Here is a 16099-nt window from a genome sequence, read left to right as displayed (position 1 = left end):
GGCTGCAAATGGGCAATTTGTATCAAGTTCTTTTACAGGTTTGAATCCAAAACAGAACTGAGAAGTATGGTGGTTTTAAAGGCCGAGACAGGAAGTGATGTCATCAGCGGTGCTGGGACCAGAGGTGATGTCATCAATGGCCCCGGTGCCAGAAGTGACATCATCAATAGCCCCAGTACCGGACGTGATGTCATTATAGGTGCCAGAAGTGAGTGGGATTTTCCATGGATGGTCTGCAGAGAATTGAGAAAAAAAGTCAGTGCAGCTCGCTACCCCCTGGTCTGGTGTGGTACTACTATTATTCAGGCCCTTTAGCTGCCTCCCAATTGCATGTGTGTGATTAATATATATATATATATATATATATATATATATATATATATATATATATATATATATATATATAATATATACTGTACTGTATATACATACTGTATATGCATGTTTGTATGTATAAGGCTATATCCACAATACTGCATTTTATGTTTAAAAACGCTGGCATTAGTCTCCATTTTTGCTTCTTGTTCACACCACCCCAGAATTTTTAACCCTTGAAACTGCAGAGTTTTGAAAAACCGCTTTCTAAAGCCGTATATTCCTGAAAAGTTTGCAGTGTGGATGGGTGAAAATGCAGTTTTGTAAATGTGAACTCTGATTGGTTCACGCTTTTCACATGGCCCTGCCCTGATTGGATCCTGCTCATTACAACGTGTCATACCCTGATTAGTCATAGAAGAGAAGCACATGCCAACACAGTGGACATAGAAGAGTTGATTTCGTTGGTGTTTGTTGTGTTGCTTACCTGTGTGCATTGAGATTTACGTATGGGTGCAGTCTGAATGTTGCATACGTGCACAAAAAAGCAAATGGTTAGTTGCTGCAGTTTTGTTATAATTCCCGTGGCCAAACGCATAACCATTCCTGCAAGAAAAAGCGAGCCACAGTCCTTAATTAGCCAAAGTAATTGAATTAGATGGGATGCCTACAGAGGACACTTGTTTTGCCGTTTCTACTGACGTATGCGTGCCCAGTGTCAGTGTACGTCATATGTGTCGTTTTCGTGTGGGCAGAGATATGTTCTTAAATGCTACTGTGGTTGAAAATTGTTTTCATTAAAAACCCTGTTTTTAAAGTGTAATATAATGTGCATGTAGCTTAATTGGGCCTTGCAGTGACGCTCTGACCCAGCTGTGACCCTGAATTAGACTAAAGGGGTTTTGAGAATGTTATTTTATGTTACATTTTTCATAGACAGCAGCCCCCCATGGTGCTTCACTTCCTACAAAAGTATCAACTTGGTTAGCATTCGAGTAAAATAGTAAAGTCTCATCCTAACAAGAACCCCAGTCCTCCGAGTAAAAGGCTGATGTTTACCCACTGAGAGTGTCAAGATTTTGGTAAAGTAAAGCACCTGGGGGACTGAAGTAAGTGCAGGTATTTGGGGGTCTGCTGTTATGAGACGGACTGGCGCCCTGTCTGGGATTTCTTCCTGCCTTGTGCCCTGTGCTAGATGGGATGAACTGCACCCATGACCCTGGTTAGGATTAAGTGGGTTAACAAAATGAAATGACGTGACGTACATTTTTTGGTTAAGTGTAATCTGAAGATGACAAAGGAGGTGTGTGGCCTGGCCGTCATTGTGCTGAATTTTTCTTTGTTTTGTGTGTCCATGCCAGTTGCAAAACCAGGAAACACTGAGTCTGATGTTGAAAAAGGCAGAAGCCGAGATCAACAGCAAAGTGACGGAGGTCGTGAAAAGACTCGAAGACCCCGTGCAGAGGCAGAGGATGCTGGTCGAAGAAGACAGGCAGAAATATCTAGCTGAAGAGGAGAAGATCATCCATCAGCTTTGGTAATATATTTATTTAACCTTCTTTACTTTTTTTTTTACCGGAAAGTATTCACAGCGCATCACTTTTTCCACATTTTGTTATGTTACAGCCTTATTCCAAAATGGATTAAATTCATTTTTTTCCTCAGAATTCTGCACACAACACCCCATAATGACAACGTGAAAAAGTTTACTTGAGGTTTTTGCAAATTTATTAAAAATAAAAAAACTGAGAAATCCCATGTCCATAAGTATTCACAGCCTTTGCTCAATACTTTGTTGATGCACCTGTGGCAGCAATTCCAGCCTCAAGTCTTGTTGAATATGATGCCACAAGCTTGGCACACCTATCCTTGGCCAGTTTCGCCGATTCCTCTTTGCAGCACCTCTCAAGCTCCATCAGGTTGGATGGGAAGCGTCGGTGCACAGCCATTTTAAGATCTCTCCAGAGATGTTCAATCAGATTCAAGTCTGGGCTCTGGCTGGGCCACTCAAGGACATTCACAGAGTTGTCCTGAAGCCACTCCTTTGATATCTTGGCTGTGTGCTTAGGGTCGTTGTCCTGCTGAAAGATGAACCGTCGCCCCAGTCTGAGGTCAAGAGCGCTCTGGAGCAGGTTTTCATCCAGGATGTCTCTGTACATTGCTGCAGTCATCTTTCCCTTTATCCTGACTAGTCTCCCAGTCCCTGCCGCTGAAAAACATCCCCACAGCATGATGCTGCCACCACCATACTTCACTGCAGGGATGGTATTGGCCTGGTGATGAGCGGTGCCTGGTTTCCTCCAAACGTGACGCCTGGAATTCACACTAAAGAGTTCAATCTTTGTCTCATCAGACCAGAGAATTTTCTTTCTCATGGTCTGAGAGTCCTTCAGGTGCCTTTTGGCAAACTCCAGGCGGGCTGCCTTGTGCCTTTTACTAAGGTCCACAGAGGACCTCTGGAGCTCTGACAGAGTGACCATCGGGTTCTTGGTCACCTCCCTGACCCTTCTCCCCCGATCGCTCAGTTTAGATGGCTGGCCAGCTCTAGGAAGAGTCCTGGTGGTTTCGAACTTCTTCCACTTACGGATGATGGAGGCCACTGTGCTCACTGGGACCTTCAAAGCAGCAGAAATTTTTCTGTAACCTTTCCCAGATTTGTGCCTCGAGACAATCCTGTCTCGGAGGTCTACAGACAATTCCTTTGACTTCATGCTTGGTTTGTGCTCTGACATGAACTGTCAACTGTGGGACCTTATATAGACAGGTGTGTGCCTTTCCAAATCATGTCCAGTCAACTGAATTTACCACAGGTGGACTCCAATGAAGCTGCAGAAACATCTCAAGGATGATCAGGGAAAACAGGATGCACCTGAGCTCAATTTTGAGCTTCATGGCAAAGGCTGTGAATACTTATGTACATGTGCTTTCTCAATTTTTTTATTTTTAATAAATTTGTAAAAATCTCAAGTAAACTTGTTACATGTTGTCATTATGGGGTGTTGTGTGTAGAATTCTGAGGAAAAAAGTGAATTTAATCCATTTTGGAATAAGGCTGTAACATAACAAAATGTGGAAAAAGTGATGCGCTGTGAATACTTTCCAGATGCACTGTAACTGGGGGTCTAGGGTGGTCTAAGATGTGTTTGTGTCACAGTTGTTCACCTTTTAAGTTGCCACTAGTGGGATGCAGCCTTAACTATATTAACTGTTGGGTATCAAAAAAAAAAAAAATTTGTATAAACATTTATGTTTCTCCTAAATGACTTGCACTTGACAAATGACATTAGACGTTTATGCAACATTTGTTTGTTTATAATGTGACTACTGGCATTTGAAGGGTCTCGCTTTGCTTAAATACTCTACTGGGGATTAAATTGACAGACTTGTGCTTTACACTCGGGAGTCGGGAGTGGCAGAGAAGTACGTAAGAGTTGTACAGGATATGAACGAAGTAAGTGTGACAGTGGTGAGGTCAGCGGTAGTGATGGATGCATTCAAAGTGGAGGTGGGATTACATCAGGGATCGGCTCTGAGCCTTTTCTTATTTGCAATAGTGATGGACAGGTTGACAGACGAGATTAGACAGGAGTCCCCGTGGACTGTGATGTTTGCTGATGACATTGTGATCTGTAGCGAGAGTAGGGAGCAGGTTGAGGAGACCCTGGAGAGGAGGAGATCTGCTCTAGAGAGGAGACGAATGAAGGTCAGCAGGACCACCAAGACAGAATACATGTGTGTGAATGAGAGGGAGGTCAGTGGAATGGTGAAGATGCAGGGAGTAGAGTTGAAGAAGTTGGATGAGTTTAAATATTTGGGATCAACAGTACAGAGTAATGGAAAGTGTGGAAGAGAGGTGAAGAAGAGAGTGCAGGCAGGGTGGAGTGGGTGGAGAAGAGTGTCAGGAGTGATTTGTGACAGATGGGTATCAACAAAAGTGAAAGGGAAGATCTACAGGACGGTAGTGAGACCAGCTATGTTATATGGGTTGGAGACGGTGGCACTGACCAGAAAGCAGGAGACAGAGCTGGAGGTGGCAGAGTTAAAGATGTTAAGATTTGCATTGGGTGTGACGAGGATGGACAGGATTAGAAATGAGGACATTAGAGGGTCAGCTCAGGTTGGGAGACAAAGTCAGAGAGGCGAGATTGCGTTGGTTTGAACATTTGCAGAGGAGAGATGCTGAGTATATTGGGAGAAGGGTGCTAAGGATAGAGCTGCCAGGGAAGAGAAAAAGAGGAAGGCCTAAGCGAAGGTTTATGGATGTGCTGAGAGAGGACATGCAGGTGATGGGTGTGACAGAGCAAGATGCTATCAGACAGCCACACATGCTATGTAGACAACAATAACATTAATAATGCAAGAAATTAAACACAAATATAACCTGACAGATGCTTTAAATGCTTACAGTTAAGGACAGGGGCAGAGGTGAGCAGAAACTTTATTTAGAAATATAAACCAAAAATCTCAGGTGGATAATCAACATACAGTACTTGAGCAAGACCCTTTAACCAGAAAATTGCTCCAGGGGAGCACCGTGCAATGGCTGACCCTGCACTCTGACCCCCAAAAGGTCATGTGAAAAGACAGCATCCCCTCAGAAATTAACAAAGTGTATCAAATCAAAAAATCAAATATGATGTAAAGAGTTTTCCAAGCAGTCACCCAAATTGTGGAGCTGCTATTTGAAGGTTGATTGATGCAGCTTCTCCTATCATTGCTTAATGGAAGCACTTTTATGAAGGTAGAATTGGTGCCCAGAACATAGAGATGAGAATAAGGTGACATCAGCATAGCAGCAGACATCCGCCACGATGGAGACGATATGCTACATGAGCAACCATGGAAGCCTTTATCAAAATCTGCAAACTCCGCTTCTTTCAATTTTCAGACTGCACAAGAAGAACTAATTGATAAGGCCACACTGCCATCTGGTGGAGTGCTTCAGAATTGCACCACTTGTGTCTCAAGTAGTGTTCGGTAGAATCCATTTGTTTCATTATAGGGATTAGTTGAAGGGTAAGTCAGAGAAAATTCCTGCAGCATTAAGTGCAAGAAGAACTACACACTGGTGGACGGGATGCCATTCTGTTGCTGGGCACATTCACACATCTATAAACAGACTGACAGATTGTACTTAATGTGTCTCGTGGGAGGAATATACAGTCGTGGCCAAACGTTTGTAGAAGGACACAAGTATTGGATTTCACAAAGTTTGCTGCTTCAGTGTTTTTAGATCTTTATGCCAGATGTTTTTCTATGGTATACTGAAGTAGAATTATTAGCATTTCAGAAGTTTCAAAGGCTTTTATTGACAATGATGGTAAGTTTATGCGCAGAGTCCATATTAGCAGCGTTGGCCCTTCTTTCTTTTTCAAGACCTCTGCAATTCACCCTGGTAGGCTGTCCATCATCTTCTGGGCAAAATCCTGACTGATGGCAGCTGCCCATTCCTGTATAATCAATACCTGGAGTTTGTCAGAATTGGTGGGTTTTTGTTTGTCCACCCGCCGTCTCTTGAGGATTGACCACAAGTTCTCAATGGGATTAAGGTCTGGGGAGTTCCCTGGCCATTGACCCCAAATATCGATGTTTTGTTCCCCGAGCCACGTAGTTCTCACTTTTGCCTATGGCCCGGTGCTCCATTATGTTGGGAAAGGCATTGCTGGTCACCAAACTGTTCTGGGATGTTTGGGAGAAGTTGTTGTTTTGTGAAAAGCAATATGACGCTGAACAACGTGCACTCAACTTCTTTGGTCGACCATGGCGAGGCCTGTTCTGAGTGGAGCCTGTCCTGTTAAATCGCTGTATGGTCTTGGCCACCAGGGTGTTGCCAGTCTTCTTATAGCCAAGGCCATCTTTATGTAGAGCGACAATTCTTTTTTTTTTAAGACCCTCAGAGAGTTCTTTGCCATGAGGTGCCATGTTGAACTTCCAGTGACCAGTATAAGAGAGTATGAGAGCGATAACACCAAATTTAACACACCTGAGACCTTGTAACACTAACGAGTCACATGACACCGGGGAGGGAAAATGGCTAATTGGGCACAATTTGGACATTTTTGACTTAGGGGTGTACTCACTTTTGTTGCCAGCGGTTTAGAAATGAATGGCTGTGTGTTGAGTTATTTTGAGGGCACAGCAAATTTACACTGTGATACAAGCTGTACACGGACTACTTTACATTGTGTCAAAGTGTCATATCTTCAGTGTTGGCCCATGAAAAGATATCATAAAATATTTACAAAAATGTTAGGGGTATACTCACTTTTGTGAGATACTGTAGATAGGAAAGGAGATAGATAGATAGATAGATAGATAGATAGATAGATAGATAGATAGATAGATAGATACAAAAGGCACTATATGATTGATAGATAGATATGAAAGGCACTATATGATAGATAAATAGATGGATATGAAAGGCACTATATGATTGATTGATTGATTGATTGATTGATTGATTGATTGATAGATAGATAGATACTGTAGATAGGAAAGGGCATTATAAGATAGGTAGATAGATAGATAGATACGAAAGGCACTATATGATAGATAGATATGAAAGGCACTATATGATAGATAGATAGATATGAAAGGCACTATATGATAGATAGATAGATAGATAGATAGATAGATAGATAGATAGATAGATAGATAGATAGGAAAGGGCATTATAAGATAGGTAGATAGGACGGTAGTTAGGGCGGGCTTAATTTTTCCTCAGGGGGAAGTTTGACTTTTTACCGAAAGCTCTTTAAATAAATACATAAATAGGTAAATAAATAAATATTATACACACACTCACCAGAATAACTAAAATCCAAGGTAACTAAAAAGAAAGAAAACTTCTGATGTGGCAGTCTCAGTCCCAGTGTGACGCTTTACAGATGTATTACAGCTGTTAGTATATAGGAGCCCCCACTTGTGTTTCTTGACACACTTCTGCTGAATGATTTGCTGGCTGAAAGTCCACAGTGGTGTTGTGTCACAGAGAGGATGTGCAGCAAGTTCATAATGGCACTCAGTTTTGTTTTAATTCTGTCTGACCTCCAGAGTGAGTCCCATAACTGAGTCTGCCCTTTTACTTAGCTTGTTGATTTGGTGGTCCTCTATAAAAGTGGTGTTACCAGCCCAGCACACCACACTGGCCATCATAGAGGTGTAGAAGATGTGAAGGATGTCACTTCACACAGACTGCTAAGAAAACAAAAAAGTAAACAGCCTGTTTCTTTTGTTCCTGTGTGGTCCAGGACAAGTCCAACCTCTCATTGATGCGGACCCCCAAGTACTTGTAGGAATGGACCACCTCTACATCCACTCCTTGGACAGTGACCAGTCATGGAGGCTCTTTGGTGTTTGGTGAAAATCAGTAAGCAGTTTCTTGGCTTTGCTGATGTTAAGTTCCATACAGTTCATAAAGTTCTCCCCCTGACTCCTCTCCTTTGTCTCATCCCCCTTATTGATACACCCCCATACTGTAAGTGCAGAATCATAAGAGAATTATTGCCAGTGACCTGACCTGCTGTTATTTATAGTGTGAAGAGTAAAGCAGACAGGCCTGTTCCTTATGCTGCTCCAGTGTCCTTGAATCTCACACACGATGGTCGGCCTGACTACTATCCAGGACACCACAGGCACGTCCACCTGCACATCTCTGACTTGACCCTTTTCACAGGGATGGCTGATAGTATTGAAGGCACTGAAGAAACCAAAACTTCTGCACCATCTTGGCCTATGGAGGTGTGGTGTTAATTGACCAAGTAAGGTCAGGCATCAGGTGCACACCTAGGACTTTGGTGCTCTTGACCAGTTCTTTTGCAGTGAGGTGTGGACATCATGGGTCTTCCTGCAGTCAGCCATCATCTCTTTCATCCTATCCACATTCAGAGACAAATTGTTGCACTTGCACTAGTCCACTCATCATGGTGTCTCCATCTCCATTGCTAATGAGACTCCCCGCCATGGTGTCACCCACAAACTCAGTGATGGTGTTAGAGCTGCATGTAGCTGTACAGTCGCGAGTCAGCAGAATGAACAGAAGTGGGGCGAGCACACGGCCCTGGGGGGCACCAGTGCTCAGCGTGACGGTGCTGAAGATGATTTCAACACGTTTGTGTCTCTTATTACAGAAAATAACTCTTGGGGGAAAAAATAGAAACTGCAAAGGTAAAAGTCGGGTAAATGAGCAGGCTAGAGCTTGGTGCTGGGGGCTTGTCGGGCTGGCATGACTCCTCCAAGATGATGACCGTGAGCAGACGAGAACTGGAAGAAAAAAATAGTTCCAAAAATCAGTGATAAAATAAATATTTCTAGTTTCCTTTTGTTATCGCAAGAATGTCTCATAAACACAAAAGGCGTATGTTCTTAAATGGAAATCCATTAGTCCCATTGTGAGCTGCGTGAATAGACAAAGTATCTTTAAATCTCAGCTTTATGTGGCAAATAAACGTATGCCATGATTGTGAAGAAAGAACTGTGACTTGAAAAATACGAAACTTATCCTTTACGTGTATTTTTCTGAAATGTTGTTTGTGTCAATTTATGTCAAGGTAACCTCTGGTGGAACTCATTCTCGAATACGTGAACTAAAAATTGGAATTTCTTTGTGCTGACAGCGAGCTGGAGAAGTATGTGGATGACTTGAAGAAAGACTCCACCACCGTTCACAAAGCCGTCACCTTGAAGGACGTGGAGGATGGCGCCGTGTCGCTGAGGAAGGTCGGGGAATCGCTGGCAGCCCTAAAAGGCAAGTAATGAACGGAAAGCTTGAAATCTGTCGTGAGGGTGAGGGTGTCGAACCTAACCCTACGCAGGTGAACTGGGCGAGTTTCAGGTGGAAACGCCTCACTCCATTCTTTACTTGGCTTCTTTTCGTTTTTCGGTGTTAACCACCGTGAGACGAGAGCGCGTTTGACCATATGGTAAAACTCAGTCAGACGTGCGCACTGGACTGGGGAGCTGTTTGCAGTGAGGAGGTTGTGGGTTCTTTTCCTGGGTCCTTCCTGCATGGAGAGCGCTTTGAGGGGTGAGAAAAGAGCCATATAAATGTAAAGAATTATTTATTATTATTAGGCCCGATGGAGGGCTGGAGACCCCCCAGTGACCGTTTCCCCATTTTCCTTGCAGCTAGTGTTATGTTTCAGCCCTGGTTTGTTCTCTGGCTTATGTTTAATTTCGTTTTTGTTGTTGTCTCCTTTAATTGTGAAATGTAATTTTTCATGTGTTTATTGCTTTTATTACTTTTATGTCAAGAGTTTTAGGTTTATTTATTATTTATGTATTTATATGGATTGTATGGATGTATTTATGTATTTGTATGGATTTATGTAATGCATATAGGGATTTCACAAGAACCGATACTTAGGTACGAAGGTTCTGAAAATGTAACACTGCCAGCTTTTTTACAGTACCAAGAAAGTCGATATTACGCTCATATGTGCCTCCAAGTAGACAAATTATTCCAGAAAGCTCAATAATAAGACGTGAGTAAAAACTACATATGGAACATGGGTGACCTGTGAAATGAGTCTTTATGCCAGCTGTTTGCTGAGCCATGATCCAATGTCCATTGATGTAGGGGGCATTGCAGCAAACCCCAGACATAACCTCACTGACAGACCTCCCAGTTTACATAAAAGGTCTATTTGCACAGATACCTTACAAAACGGGTTAAAAAGTGGCCAGTGTTCATCTCCATTGTTCTTTGTCCTCTCCTTCCACTCTTTCAGGTGAGTCTCTGTCCCTCTTCCATCAAACTCCAACTCCCCTGGATGAGATCCAGTGGCTTCTTTTATCTTGGACCCTATCTAAGACTCTTATCTATTCTATCTTACATCCGGTGCCAGGGCATTACCCGATGGAAGCGCATCTGGGTCGAGCAGAAGTAGGGATGATGGATCTCTGCAGCACCCTTCTGGCGGCACCCATGGAACCCAACGAGACTGCCCAGTGGGACTCCAGTGCCCAGCATGCCTTACGGGTGTCCACATAGGCAGCATCACCCAAGGAGGCAGCCACCTAGCATGTCGGGGGAGTATGTAGCCTTGCCAGGTTGTCTCCCTGCGGTCTTTTCATTCTGTTGGCGTCCAGGCTAGGTGTTGTTCCTCAGTCCCACCCTGCCGGGATGCCAGTGTACCCACTGCTGCACTGGCATCTTCTGCTTTCCTTCTTTTGATCTTCGCCCTCCTTCTTGTGCCTCTGAAGGGCTGGCCCCCTGTCTTTGTTAGGAATCTTGCCCCATCCTGGCCAGGACGCCCGCCCATGCGCATCTCCATAACATAGTCTGCTATCAAAGTCACTAAAGATTTGCTTCAGTGGGTAAAGACCCTTTCTGTGTGAAATTAGTGTGTGACCCTTAAAGGTGATCCAATAAAGAGGTTCAGAAACAAATTGGTGGTCTTCAGGAGGAAGTGAACAACACACTTAAAGTGTGGTTAAGCAGCCGGATGGCACATTCACGACTTCTCTCTAACTGTGCCATGATGCCATGAATGTGATTTTTTCATATGTTGGACCAATTGTCATCACCCGGACTCACCCCGACAGATACACTAATAAAAACAAAAATTTGGGAACGGATGGATTGACACCCTTTTCAGGGTTTGATTATCACCCTGCAAATAGGATTTGAAAATGGAGGCCGGGTGCAGCTGTTTTCTTCATTTGGCGAGTTCATAGCTGCTAGAACACTAGCGAGTGCACATGCAGGCCTAACGTTAAACACGTAACTTGCAGAAACTTGCACAATTCTAGGAAGTGTCACTAGCTAATCACATAAATGACTCACAATTACAGGAAGCGCCACGCAGTATTTCCAGGACAAAGTTAAAGAAGGGTCACTCTCCATACTTCCATTTTAGTACAGAGAGACTCTCTGAGGATTACATGCATGTCTTGTTGCAGATTCTTGAAGGCTCTGGCTACTCCGCGGCTCAGCTGTTCAGCATTGTTAATAGGCCCGAGTCGACTGTGCCAAGCCTAAGATGACATAATGGAGACATTCAGGCCTGACCCCTGAGCAATGTGAAGTAGATACCTTAATATAGTTACACCAGCCAACTGTATCATTGTCTCGTTATACACATCTCACAAGGGCCAGAATAGTTGATAGATTTTGGTGTCCATCTGCTCCCTGCCATTGTTTAGGCATTGCAGTGACTCAGTGTCACTTGACCTACAGCCGGGATCTTCACGTTCATTCATGAGAACCACAGTTGTGCAAAACTCTGGCTGATTCCACACCCTTGTGCTTTGGGCCCACCCTGCCGACTGTGTCCATATGAGAAGAAGTTAGGAGTTGTAGTGGGCTCATCACTGTCCACTATGACTCCTAACTACCAGACAGTGTTCAGAAGCCATTAAGTAGGCAAATAGAATGTCAGGTTATATAGCGCCTTGATGTGTGCAGTACATGTCACAGGAGGTTCTGCTCAGGCTTTATAACACATTGGTGAGGCCTCATGTTCTGTGTGCAGTTTTGGTTTCCAGGCTACTAAAAGGACATAGCAGCACTAGAGGAAGGTCCAGAATAGAGTGACTAGGCTGATTTAGGGTTACAGTGGATGAGTTATGAAGAAAGATGAAACAAGCTGAGCCTGCTAACCATTTAATGTCAGTAAATGTAAAGTGTTACACGTAGGAAGTAAAACTGTGAGGTTTGAATACACAATGGAAGGTCTGAAAATCGAAAGTCCTCCTTATGAGAAGAATTTAGGAGTCGTAGTAACGTTACGTAACGTAACACGTAACGTTACGTGTTTAACGTTAGGCCTGCATGTGCACTCGCTGGTGTTCTAGCAGCTATGAACTCACCAAATGAAGGCAGAGTGGTGGCTCTGAGGCTAGGGATATGCACTGGCAATCGGAAGGTTGCCGATTCAAATCCCGTAAATGCCAAAAGGGACTCTGCTCTGTTGGGCCCTTCAGCAAGGCCCTTAACCTACAATTGCTGAGCGCTTTGAGTAGTGAGAAAAGTGCTATATAAATGCAAAGAATTATTATTATTATTATTGTAGTGGACTCTATGCTATAAACTGCCAGACAGTGTTCAGAAGCCATTAAGAAGGCTAACATAATGTCAGGTCATATAGCGCCTTGATGTGTGCAGTACAAGTCACAGGAGGTTCTGCTGAAGTTTTATAACACACTGGTGAGGCCTCATCTGGAGTCCTGTGTGCAGTTTTGGTCTTCAGGCTAAAAAAGGACAAAGCAGCACAAGAGAAGGTCCAGAGAAGAACGACTAGGCTGATTCAGGGCTACAGGGGATGAGTTATGAGGAAAGATTGAAAGAGCTGAGCCTTTACTGTTTAAGAACAGGAAGATTAAGAAGGAGACCTGACTGAAGTGTTTAAAATGATGAAGGGAATTAGTGCAGTGGATCGAGATAGTGACTTTAAAATGAGTTCATCAAGACCAACGGGGACATAGTTGGAAACTTATAAAGGGGAAATTTCATACAAATATTAGGAAGTTTTTCTTCACACAAAGAACCAAAGTCACTTGGAATAAGAAACCAAGTAGTATGGTGGACAGAAGGACTTTAGGGACCCTCAAAGCCTGATTTGATGTTATTTTGGAAGAATTAAGTTGACTGGTGAGCTTTGTTGGGCTGAGTGGCCTGTTCTTGTCCAGATTGTTCTAACGTTCCTTTTCGTGATATTCAGGAGAGTTCCCCGCCTTACAGAACAGGATGAGAGGAGTGCTGCGAGTGGAAGTGGACGCTGTCAAGTTTTTGAAGGAGGAGCCCCACAAGCTGGACTGCATGTTAAAGAGAGTCAAGACGTTGACAGAAATCCTCACTGAACTGAGACGGTAGGACAGTTTGGATTGGTGGGGGGGGGAGGTGTTTGGGGACTTGTGATTTATAGGGAAACCAATGCATTACTCTCTAATCTGTATGCTGGTCAGTAATTCAAATAATCAGATATTTTATTTATATAGCACCTTTCCTAGTAACATTTATTTGTATAGCACATTTTCTTACGAATGGTGTAGCTCAAAGTGCTTTACAAGATGAAGAAAGAAAAGTTTATATAAAATAAACTATTAGTATAAAATATATAGTCTTTATATATAGGATATATATATATATATATATATATATATATACAGTGCATCCGGAAAGTATTCCCAGCGTATCACTTTTTCCACATTTTGTTATGTTACAGCCTTATTCCAAAATGGATTAAATTCATTATTTTCCTACAAATTCTACACACAACACCCCATAATGACAACGTGAAAAAAGTTTACTTGAGATTTTTGCAAATTTATTAAAAATAAAAAAATTGAGAAAGCACATGTACATAAGTATTCACAGCCTTTGCCATGAAGATCGAAATCGAGCTCAGGTGCATCCTGTTTCCCCTGATCATCCTTGAGATGTTTCTGCAGCTTCATTGGAGTCCACCTGTGGTAAATTCAGTTGACTGGACATGATTTGGAAAGGCACACACCTGTCTATAGAAGGTCCCACAGTTGACAGTTCATGTCAGAGCACAAACCAAGCATGAAGTCAAAGGAATTGTCTGTAGACCTCCGAGACAGGATTGTCTGTATGGTAGAGTGGCCAGACGGAAGCCACTCCTTAGTAAAAGGCACATGGCAGCCCGCCTGGAGTTTGCCAAAAGGCACCTGAAGGACTCTCAGACCATGAGAAAGAAAATTCTCTGGTCTGATGAGACAAAGATTGAACTCTTTGGTGTGAGTGCCAGGCGTCACGTTTGGAGGAAACCTGGCACCATCCCTACAGTGAAGCATGGTGGTGGCAGCATCATGCTGTGGGAATGTTTTTCAGCGGCAGGGACTGGGAGACTAGTCAGGATAAAGGGAAAGATGACTGCAGCAATGTACAGAGACATCCTGGATGAAAACCTGCTCCAGAGCGCCTTTGACCTCAGACTGGGGCGACGGTTCATCTTTCAGCAGGACAACGACCCTAAGCACACAGCCAAGATATCAAAGGAGTGGCTTCAGGACAACTCTGTGAATGTCCTTGAGTGGCCCAGCCAGAGCCCAGACTTGAATCTGATTGAACATCTCTGGAGAGATCTTAAAATGGCTGTGCACCGACGCTTCTCATCCAACCTGATGGAGCTTGAGAGGTGCTGCAAAGAGGAATGGGCCAAACTGGCCAAGGATAGGTGTGCCAAGCTTGTGGCATCATATTCAAAAAGACTTGAGGCTGGAATTGCTGCATCGTCAAAGTATTGAGCAAAGGCTGTGAATACTTATGTACAGGGGATTTGTCAGTTTTTTTACTTTTAATAAATTTGCAAAAACCTGAAGTAAACTTTTTTCACGTTGTCATTATGGGGTGTTGTGTGTAGAATTCTGAGTAAAAAAATGAATTTAATCCATTTTGGAATAAGGCTGTAACATAACAAAATGTGCAAATAGTGATGGGCTGTGAATACTTTCCGGATGCACTGTACGAGTGCTTTGGATTACAAGCACGTTTTTCCAGAACGAATCATGCTCACGATTCAAGGTTCTACCGTATTTATTTCTATAGCACATTTTCATTAGAACACTCTCAACGAGAACAGGCCATTTAGCCCAACAAAGCTCTCGCCAGTCCTATCCACTTATTTCTTCCAGAAAAACATCGTCGAGTTTTGAAAGCCCCAAAAGTCCGGCTTACCTCACTACCTGGTCTCTTATTCCAAGTGTCCATCGTTCTTTGTGTAAAAAAAAAAAAAAAAAATGTCCTAATGTTTGTGCGAAATTTACTTTTAACAAGTTTCCAACGGTGTCCCTGTGTTTTTGATGATCTAATTTTAAAGTCACCGTCTCGATCCACTGCACTAAGTCCCTTCATAATTTTAAACACTTCAGTCAGGTCACCTCTTAATCTCCTTTTGCTTAAACTGTAAAGGCTCAGTTCTTTTAATCTTTCCTCATAACTCATCCCCTGTAGTCCTGAATCAGCCTAGTCGCTCTTCTCTGGACATTCTCTAGTGCTGCTATGTCCTTTTTGTAGCCTGGAGACCAAAACTGCAAACAGGACTCCAGATGTGGCCTCACCAGTGTGGTATAAATACTTGAGCAGAACCTCCTGTGACTTGTACTCCACACATCAAGGCGCTATATAACCTGACATCCTGTTAGCCTTCCTAATGGCTTCTGAACACTGTCTGGCAGTTGATTGCTTAGAGTGCACTGTGACTCCTAAATCCTTCTCGTAAGGGGTATTCTCGACTGCCCATTGTGTATTCAACCCTAACATTTTTATTCCTATGTGTAACACATTTTACTGACATTAAATTTCATCGTCCACAAATCTGCCTAAGGCTGTCTGCTGTCCAAGTCCCTCTGTAACGATATAGCGGATTCCAAATTATCTGCTAATCCACCTATCTTGGTATCATCTGCATCATTTATCAATCATCACTATCATTTTCATAGAAATGATGTTGCTCAAAGTGCTTTACAGGATGAAGAAAGAGAAAAAAGACAAAATATAAAAAATAAAATTAGGCAATACTTAATAACATAGAATAAAACTAAGGTCCAATGGCCAGGGAGGACAGAAAAAACAAAAAAAAGAAACTCCAGACAGCTGGAGAGAAAAACAAAATCTGCAGGGGTCCCAAGGCCACGAGACCACCCAGCCCCCTCTAGGCATTCTACCTAGCATAAATGATCTCAATCATTTAAGGGGTCTTTTCCCCAAATGTGAATGCTTATTCTAAATAAAAGATCAAACAGGAGGGGATCAACACTGTAAAGAAAATACAAAAATATAAATGAGTAAATAAAAATACTTTTTGATGACTATATTCTT

At 42.9% G+C, this 16099-nt stretch overlaps 1 protein-coding gene across 5 annotated transcripts in view; it reads left to right on the top strand.

The window, feature by feature from the left end:
• si:ch211-285f17.1 (sickle tail protein homolog) overlaps window positions 1-16099 on the top strand; it is a 642180-nt gene that overhangs the window by 588686 nt on the left and 37395 nt on the right. For 4 of the 5 annotated variants that reach the window (XM_051928955.1, XM_051928954.1, XM_051928953.1 and 1 more), the window contains exon 1: window positions 12954-13125. In XM_051928955.1, the coding sequence (XP_051784915.1) occupies window positions 13004-13125 (122 nt within the window). In that variant the 5' untranslated portion in view covers window positions 12954-13003. Of the gene's footprint in view, window positions 1-1676; window positions 1853-8930; window positions 9062-12953; window positions 13126-16099 lie in introns of those variants that run through there. The other variant, XM_051928956.1, reaches the window with a different exon arrangement.

Source organism: Erpetoichthys calabaricus, chromosome 6 (genome assembly GCF_900747795.2).
Source record: "Erpetoichthys calabaricus chromosome 6, fErpCal1.3, whole genome shotgun sequence".
Classification (NCBI taxonomy): Eukaryota; Metazoa; Chordata; class Cladistia; order Polypteriformes; family Polypteridae; genus Erpetoichthys; species Erpetoichthys calabaricus.
The sequence above is the reverse complement of the archived record's forward strand: the minus strand, read 5'-3'. Positions and strand labels throughout refer to the sequence as shown.